General features: G+C 47.1%; 2 protein-coding genes across 2 annotated transcripts in view; one reads left to right on the top strand and one right to left on the bottom strand.

Moving 5' to 3' along the window:
- The window catches only part of polr3f (polymerase (RNA) III (DNA directed) polypeptide F), a gene marked incomplete in the record, with an annotated part of 4,975 nt that extends 3,940 nt beyond the window's left edge, over window positions 1-1,035 (bottom strand). Inside the window, 2 exon segments of the mRNA XM_025002723.2 lie at window positions 77-194; window positions 757-1,035. Coding sequence (XP_024858491.1) covers window positions 77-194; window positions 757-818 — 180 coding nt within the window.
- Window positions 1,036-1,129: 94 nt separating this feature from the next.
- LOC108250779 (double zinc ribbon and ankyrin repeat-containing protein 1) lies at window positions 1,130-9,334 on the top strand. Its single transcript, XM_037975021.1, has 20 exons — window positions 1,130-1,691; window positions 3,448-3,595; window positions 3,669-3,774; window positions 3,866-3,929; window positions 4,682-4,806; window positions 4,890-4,960; window positions 5,315-5,432; window positions 5,688-5,801; window positions 5,882-5,965; window positions 6,050-6,172; window positions 6,264-6,410; window positions 6,491-6,725; window positions 7,108-7,211; window positions 7,325-7,408; window positions 7,493-7,598; window positions 7,877-7,935; window positions 8,001-8,078; window positions 8,166-8,293; window positions 8,725-8,799; window positions 8,914-9,334. The coding sequence occupies exons 1-20, from the start codon at window positions 1,583-1,585 to the stop codon at window positions 8,933-8,935; spliced, it is 2,100 nt and encodes a 699-aa protein (XP_037830949.1). The 5' UTR covers window positions 1,130-1,582; the 3' UTR covers window positions 8,936-9,334.
- Window positions 9,335-9,340: the final 6 nt, after the last annotated feature.

The raw sequence follows: 9,340 nt of genomic DNA, 5'->3' as shown, positions 1-9,340 counted from the left end.
GACCGAGGTGGACCAGGTCCTCAGACCGAGGTGGACCAGGTCCTCAGACCGAGGTGGACCAGGTCCTCAGACTCACCAGGCTCAGCAGCTTGTTGATGGCCCCAGCTCTTTGCTGCGGCTCCAGGTGAGGCAAGTCGTTCTGGATCACCTGGTCTGTGATGCCTTGAGGAAACTGCTGACACAGCTCTTTGATCCTGGAGAACACACAGATTTAAACTGTTTTGTACCTTAGACAAGTTAAATGCTGTTACTTGCAATTAATCATGATGATGGGATGTCATCACTGAGCCAACCCTCCACCTAGGCCAACATTTAAAAAAATTGTAGGATCCGGATCATTGATTTATTATTTGCGACAACCTCAACGTTTACAAAAAATTTCATCCAAATCTGTTCATACTTTGTCAATAATCTTGTGCACAGACAAACAAACAAACAATCACTACATAAAACATGACCTTAATTATAAACATCCCCACAGATTACTGAGAACATCTCACGAGGGTTAGGAAACCTGTTTTGTTGTTTAAGACTAGACGCACAAACACTGTCAATTTTAGAGGAAATTAGGGAAACCCAATAAGCCCAAATGACGCCGAATTACAATAGAGACTTCTCCGGATCCGAATATGTGTTTATACTTGACTTCTGACAGGGACAAGTCAAACTGTAGCTGATCAAATGTTAAATTGGAGTGAAATGAACCGGAGTTCGGGGCGTCGCTTTTCTCAGCAGAAGAACCGCCCCGGTTCTGACCTGTTCTCGATCTCCGCGGATTCCGTCAGGTTCGACTCCTTCTTCACTTTGACCTCCGACATTTTGACTAAATTCTGCGGCCTCTTTCCGAGCAGAAAATCCGTCCTAGTAGTAACTCTTGAGCATTACAGACTTGAACCCGTGTTTGGGTCCTTACAGCTCTGTGACAGCGGCCCTAAACCCTGCCTGATCAAAAACAAATTCTGACAGCTGTTCTGACCCTGCCTGATTTAATGTCATATTTATTTTATTTTATTATTTTTTTGTAATGAAACTAGTTTCTTCAGACCTAAACATGATGGCCAAAAACCGTTTCCTTTAAGCCCCGCCCACCAGGGTCTCCTTTAGGTATTATAAAACGAGCGCTTCCGGTCAGAACCCGTTGCCATGGTGACGCTTCTACAAACGCAAAGGCTGTGTTTCAGTCAGCGGGCGGAAAAGTGACCGTGTGCTGTTTGTTTTGGGTTATGACTCGATGCATCCTCATCTTAAAGCTCATAAAGACAACAACAACAACAACAACAACAACTGCTGCTGCTGCTGCTGTGTTAGAGAAAGATCCAACAGCTGGGAGACGAGCTGCGGTTAACTGGTAACCTGTAGAGACAGAGCCCACCAGCAGGGGGCGCTGTCTCTAACTAACTAACTCTAACTGTGCTTGTTGTTTTTTCTGTTAAACTTCACTCAATTAATAACCAATATTTCACAAATAAATCACTAATCAATCACTCTGGCTGCAGGAAAGTGCCTCTTAAAGGCAGGTTTTTACTAATAAAATGATCTGCCTGATATCTGATGATTGAATGATTGACAGACAGGCGTTACCATGGCAGCAGGAGCTGTACCAGCTCCACTCATCATCCCCATCATCCACCTGCCAACACACCGAGTCAAGAACCACATCGACACCAGAACACCTGTTTCCATCCAGTCAGGTACAAACACACCTGTCATCCATCTGTTCATCCATCTGTTCCTCATCCATCCATCCATCCATCCATCCATCCATCCATCCATCCATCCATCCATCCATCCATCCATCCATCCATCCATCTGTTCCTCATCCATCCATCCATCTGTTCCTCATCCATCCATCCATCTGTTCCTCATCCATCCATCTGTTCCTCATCCATCCATCCATCCGTTGGTTCATCATCCATCCATCTGTTCACCATCTATCCATCCATCCATCGATCCATCCATCCATCATCCATCCATCCATCCATCCATCCATCCATCCATCCATCCATCCATCGGTTCATCATCCATCTATCTCCTCATCATCCATCCATTCTTCATCCAACCATTTATCCATCCACTGGGAAATATTCTCTCAGTTTAATTCTCCATCTTTTTGTCCTGATTTACTGATTCAAAGAGTCTGAGTTCAAATGAACTGGAGGTTTTGGGTCTTTGGATTAGGGTTTGTGTGTTTGTGGAACAGAACAGCAGTGGTTGGATGTATATGTAAAAATGTTACACGGGATGTTTGCGACTGGTATGAGGTGTGAACAGGACCGGACCTGACCTGGAACCATGTGGAACCCCAGTGGACCAAAGGTTTATTTTACAGTATCACACACAAGCGTCTGCAGAAAGCGCCCTGAAATCAAAATTGCTTAAATACAGTTTATGGTATGAATGCTGAGAGGATTCTCAGTCATCCAGGACATGAGAAATGCAAAATAAATAACAATAAAACAATGAAAACAAAGCAACTGGACTTCTATTCTGTGGTTAAAGATGCTTTCCTGTGTTGAGCCATCTGTGGAGAAACTGTTTGGTTTCTCCAATATGGAGACACCACACCGTTCAGTTTGTGTCCTCAGGATGGACCGGCCTCCGTGTACTCAGGATGGACCGGCCTCCATGTCCTCAGGATGGACCGGCCTCTGTGTCCTCAGGATGGACCGGCCTCCGTGTCCTCAGGATGGACCGGCCTCTGTGTCCTCAGGATGTACTGTCCTCCATGTCCTCAGTATGGACTGTCCTTCATGTCCTCAGGATGGACCAGCCTCTGTCTCAGAGTCCTGTTGGGTCTGACATGGACCTGGATGTTGTGTTTGGAGAACATCCCTCAGAGTTCCTCAGGTTCTGCAGCAACATCAGGGATGAGGATGTTTCTCCGTCTGTTCCTCTCCTGGTTCTGGTCAGAGGTGTGTTTTGTAGATGTCCTCTCTGATAAAAGCCCAGTTAGGACATCCAGATGTTTGGAGAGCTGTTTTGATGTTCTTATGTCCTTTTCCTTCCCTTCTGTCTTCGTGGGGACGTGTTCTGCCTGATGTCCTCTCTCTCCATGTGAACCAGACAGTCCGAACAAGGCAGCTTGTTGTCATTAGCATCTTCTCTGGTGAACTTGATGTTGTCAGCAGAGTTGATGTCTCTGGTGAAACCTTCTACTTCTTTAGCTTGGGTTTGGACCCAGGTATCGTCCACATGTCTAAACCAATGGCTTGGTGATGTTCTCTTAAAGAAGTTCAGGATTCTCTGTTCCACTTCCTCCATGTAGAGATTGGCCACAATGGTGGGAAGGCAGAGGTCCAGCAGGGTGCAGATCTGGTCTGGGGTGAAGTTGTTTTAAAGAATATTCTTTTTGGATATGATATCAATAATATCAGGAGATTTAGTTAACAAAGACGGACATAGAAACACCTGTAACCATGGTAACGGCTTCAATCTGCGTGTGTGCAGACTCCACAGATGTGCTGATCTTCTTCACGTTGGATGGCTCGAGGCCGGAGGCGGGGCAGCGAGGATCAGCAGGTGGCAGCAGGAAGTATAGCAAGCCCATCCTGTTGCCTGCCGGGCGGGTGTCCATCAGAGCTGTGGCCGTCACCATGTAAGTGCTCACCTGACAGTGAACGGGACAACATCACTTCCTGCTCACCTTGCTGAGTGTAAATCTGATGCAGTGACGGCAGACAGAGCTCCATTGTGACCAAGGTCTTCTACGTGGACCAGCTGGACTCAATCAGCACAATGGAGAACAAGGAGGATGTTCTGCAGAACCTCAGGCAGGTAATCAGACACTCACCTGCTGCTCCAGTTTCCATCAGCACCACCTCTGTCTGCTCTGAAGAGTCATTCATTCTTCCACCTGTTGCTTCAGGATCCGTCTGATGGAACCCTGTGTTCTGCTGAGAACGCTGCTGATTCTTCACTGAGGCCTGCAGGTACCTTCACAGAGCTCACCTGGTCACCACGCCTCCTTCACTCTGTTACTGTAGCAACCTGTCTTTACCTGCCCAGAAACAGAAACAAACTCAGACATCAGTTGTTTTCTGCTTGTCAGAAACTGAAAAGCAGTTTAGGAAGAAGTTAAAAAGAAAAGGATGGCCAACAAATTCTGTCATTTCAGCTTCCACTCAGGAAGGTCCGATCATTTAAAACAATAAAATAAAACAATAAAGTTAAAATCTACTGTTTATTGATTTGTTGGGTTTTGGTTTGTGAATCTGGGATAGAACTTGAGAAATATGTAAAATTTTTCCTCATGTTTCACCCAGTTTGCAGGTTGGCATAAATTACTCGGTTTATGAGACTAATGAATACATCTATTTATCCATCATCTGTTTGTCTGTGAATATTTATAAGGCTCAGATATACAGCCTCAGTGACAGAAGGACACTCAAGAACCTGAGGAAACAGGTTTAACTTTGATGAGAACAAAAACACCTCTAGTCAATTACTGACATGCTGAATAAGGTTCAATTCTCCTGGAGCTGATTAAAACATGATTGTAATGAGAAGCTTCTCTGTTTCATGCTGACATGACAGCTGGAACTAGTGATAACATGGATCAGAGCCACTGCCTGCTCCATCACAACCACTGTCCAGAACATCTGGGAGCACACACCAACCACAGCAGAGGTGCTTTAAAAAAATACTGCTTCGGTTCACTTCCTGTTCTGTTGTCTTCACTCAGAGCCGAGGATGATGGGATGCAGACCTCCTCCATCAGGTCCTCGCTTTCTAAACAGCCGACTAAGATCAGAGAACATCTCTGCTGACTGGACCGGTCAGAGATCCTTACAGAGATCTCAGTCTGCGGTAAACAAGCAGACAAAATGATCACGGTACAGACTGTGTAACATTTTGGGAGCAATGTTTAGGATTTACTTCCTGTCTGTCAGGATTCACGTGACATGAAGCAGCTGAGCAGAACACAGGAACACCGAGTGCAGCGAGAAACAGACTTCCTGAGGTAAACAGCCACCATCTGGGACACGCCCACTGTCAGAGACATGCCCACTGTCAGAGACACGCCTACTGTCAGAGACACAGCCACTGTTAAAGACACGCCCACTGACAGACAAGCCCATTATCAGAGACACAGCCACTGTTAAAGACACGCCCACTGACAGACAAGCCCATTATCAGAGACACACCCACTATCAGAGACACACCCACTATCAGAGACACACCCACTGTCAGAGACACACCCACTGTTAAAGACACGCCCACTGACAGACAAGCCCACTATCAGAGACACACCCACTGTCAGAGAGAAGCTTCAAACCCTGACGTCTTCACAGGCTCCGCCCCTCTCATTGTCCAGGTGCACTCGGTGTCTCGGTGCTCGTCCATCAGACCCATTGGCTCGGTTCTGTGCTCAGTGTGGAACTGTGGTTCCTGCGTTACCTGGCCAGAGGCTGCCCCCTGCTGAGGGAGGACAGGTACTACACACACCTGATCACAGTCCAGGGCTCTCATTTATAAAAGACTACGTTGGAGTCATACTAGAAGTACACCAAAAGAATTCAGATTTTATAAAACTTTTATAAATCACACCTGTACCTAAAAGTTTGCACACAAGGCCCTGCCTTTTTGGGTGTACAAACACTTCTAGTATGAATCGTAGGCAATCTTTTATAAATGAGACCCCAGGTGAGTCCAGGTGAGAAGCTGCTGAAGGTGTGTTCTGTTGTCAGATGCTGGTGTGTGTCACCTGTAACTGTCTGGTCCCCATCAACACTGTGACCTGTCTGACCTGCGAGGCGTCCGTTGGTCGACAGATGCAGCCCCAGGCCCGCCTCGCTCTGCAGGTACACCACAGGTGTTTCTTTCCACAGGTAAAGCAGATTCTGTGTAGGACTGTGAAATGAAGAGGTCTGATGTTGTGTAGGATCATCTGGTTTGTGGTTCCTGTGGAAGTGGGAATCCAGCTCACATGTCCAGGTGTTTGACCTGTGAGAGTCACCTGCAGCCGGTACGCCTGTAGCTGAACAGGTACGTGTTGTTTTAACGGTTCACCTGCAGCTGTTTGTCTCAGTGGGACCTGTTGTTGCTGCAGGTGGGGTATTGTGGGAACAGCGCTCCCTCCGTCCGTGCCGCAGACCGCAGGGCGTTTACCTGCTCCAGGTGTAAACGGCTGAACCGCAGCGATGCCAGATTCTGCGACTGGTGCAGCACCAAGGTGAAGGCTCCGACTTCCTGCTGCTCCGCTTAGCTTGGCTGTGCAGAGAAGCATTGTGGGAAACGTAGTGATGTGACCTGTGTGTTTTCAGTCGGCTCATGCAGCCAGCTGTGTGGCGTGTTGGCGATGTGGAGCGAGCGGACATCCATACGCTTTCTACTGTGCTGCCTGTGGCGTCTTCCTTGAAGGGCCAGCCCCGCCCACTTCTTCCAGTGACAGCATACAGCCTATCGCATGGGTACACAACACTGCTGAATTCACACCATTTTAAACTTACTGCCATTTTAACTAGAATGAGTCCTTTATCTGTGTGCACAGGCTTCAGCCAAAACTTCCCATAATGCCACCTGGCAGGCCACACCTTCGTCAAACACCACCCCCATCATAAATGTGACCCCGCCCACTATGAATCAGTCTACACAAACTGTAGGACTCTATTACCCATCATCCACTGAGATGCAGAGGAAGGAGCAGCAGAGAGTGCTAAAGGTCAGCAGACAGCTTTCGACCAGAGACCACCGACCACCGCTGACCGCCTTCAGCCCGGGCCGAGGTAAACTACCACAACGATAACTACGACTCTGACTATTACTGTAAATAATACTACTGCAGTAGCATGGAGCCTGAATGTGGTCTCTTAGAGCTCTATTAAAGCGTTCCATAAATCCATTCACCTGAGGATGCTAACACCACGTTCACTCATTAAATCAGGAAAAGCTGCTGTCTCCAGCAGCATTTCTAATGAGCGTATAATTCTCAAACATCTTCTTCTACTACACCAGATTCAACAGGAACAGGATTACTGTGTAACTTTTCCCCAGCCAACATCATAAACTGTCCAATGTTTCCAGGAGATCAGTCACATATTGATGAACACCACCTCTGTGAGGGACGATCCGTCTGTTGTTGTTCTAACACACTGATGTTGTGTTCAGGTTTTTGGAGGAAGCAGCTGGATCATGTGTGTGCTCACCTGAGAAGTTACACCCAGAACAACGCCTCCTTCAGGGCTCTGCTGGGAGAGCCCCGTCTGGGCCGGGTACACCCATCACCTGTATCAGCTACACATTACCTGGATAAATCAGTTTCAGAGTCTGTCGAACTGTATTTCCTTCACCTGAGCAGGTGTTGACTTCCTGTGTTGTGTTTCAGATGGTTTCTGCTGTGATTCAGGAAGACTCGTATGAAGCCAGCCTGACCATCAGCTTCATGCTGGCTGGACAGAAAGAACAACAGGTTTGTTTCGAACATGGAGCCTGAATTGAAAGAAAGCCAGGACATGTAAATAAAATGAAGGAATAAAACTGTTGTTGGTCTCAGGGCTGTCCTGATGGGGCCTGTGGTGGAGCAGCCAGTCAAACAGAGCCTCTGAGCAGCGTTACAGAGCGGTTTGCTAACAGCAGCGTCCTCAGTAAGGAGAACACAGGTCCGAACCGAGTTTCTGTCGAAGATGTTGGTGTTTGTCATCTACATGGAAGTACAGTTTGTAAAACACAACAGCTACTTTAAGCCCCGCCCTCCCCTTCAGTCAGAAGGTCTCAGTTTGTGAAACTAAATTTTATTTGAGCTGAGTGGTGGTTCTTCGTCCTGGTGTCTTGGGTTCTGTAGTCGTTTAGTTTCTCCTCCACTGTTTTAACGGTTTGTTTTTAATTATCTCAACTTTAAATAAACTCATCAATCTGTGTTTTTATGTTTTCTTTCTAGAAAGTTGTTGGCTGTCAGGTGGGAAAAAACCCAAACCAAACCCGACCCCCAAACCGGTGGTAAGAACCTCCAGCAGTTTCTGTCAGAAATACAAACTGTCCTCTGATTGGTTGTTTGGCTACAGGTGACCAACAGTCAGCTGCTGAAAGAGCTAGGACCAGATAGAGGTCGGATCAGTACCATCCAGCAGCTCCTGGATCAGGTATAAGCCCCAGCATCCAATCAGCAGCCTCCTCTGTGTCACCTGACACAGATAAACGATGACCAGGTGTGTGTGTTGCTTCACCAGGGGGCGGACCCATCCTGCTGCGGGAGCGATGGAAGACACGCCTTGACGGTTGCTGTGGTGAACGGTCACCATGATGTACTTCCTGTTTTAGTGCAGAGAGGGGCTGATGTGGACCAGCAGTCTGGACCGTAAGAACTTTTCACTACAGACCGGATCAACTGATAAAACAGACCGGTCCGGTTCTGACCCTTTAATAATCCACTGTTGATCAGGTAATAATCAGGTGATGATCAGGTGATGATCAGGTGTTGATCAGGTGTTTATCAGGTGATGATCAGATAAAAATCAGGTAATAATCAGGTGTTTATCAGGTGATGATAAGGTGTTGATCAGGTGATGATCAGGTGTTGATCAGGTGTTTATCAGGTGATGATCAGATAATATTCAGGTAATAATCAGGTAATAATCAGGTGATAATCAGGTAATAATCAGGTGATGATCAGGTAATAATCAGGTAATAATCAGGTGATAATCAGGTAATAATCAGGTGATGATCAGGTAATAATCAGGTAATAATCAGGTGTTGATCAGGTGATGATAAGGTGTTGATCGTCCTCAGGATGAAGAACACGGCTCTGCATGAAGCTGTTGCTTTGGGTTCTAAAGGTTTGCAGAGCGCCGAGCTACTTCTCAGGTATGACTCACCTGGATGCTTCGTTTACAGAAACAAATATCAAAAATCTGGATTTTTCCTGCTACTGTAGCTCCTCCCACCTCATGATATCATCACCTGTCTTCCTGGTTTCAGGTGTAAGGCCAACGTGAGGTAGAAGAACACTGCTGGTCAGACAGCGTATGATTTTGCGGTAAACTCCAGCTGTGGCGACATGGTGACTGTGCTGGCGGCGCAGACCAGACGGGACCCCAACTGAACCTGAACATCCTCTGATTGGTTCTCCTGAAGAGAAATATGATGGAGGAACGATCCAGCAGTTTCTGTTCTTCTTCTGTTAGTTCCATCCCAGTCTGAGAGAACCCACAGCTGGACTGCTGGTCTTTAAGACTCCAGTGGACTGATGTGTCCATGACAGGTCCATGACGGGTCCATGACGGGTCCATGATGGGTCCATGATAGGTCCATGACAGGTCCAAGATGTGTCCATGACGGGTCCATGACGGGTCCATGATGGGTCCATGACAGATCCATGATGGGTCCATGACGGGTCCATGATGGG

This window comes from Kryptolebias marmoratus, linkage group LG3 (genome assembly GCF_001649575.2).
Source record: "Kryptolebias marmoratus isolate JLee-2015 linkage group LG3, ASM164957v2, whole genome shotgun sequence".
Lineage (NCBI taxonomy): Eukaryota > Metazoa > Chordata > Actinopteri > Cyprinodontiformes > Rivulidae > Kryptolebias > Kryptolebias marmoratus.
The sequence above is the reverse complement of the archived record's forward strand: the minus strand, read 5'-3'. Positions and strand labels throughout refer to the sequence as shown.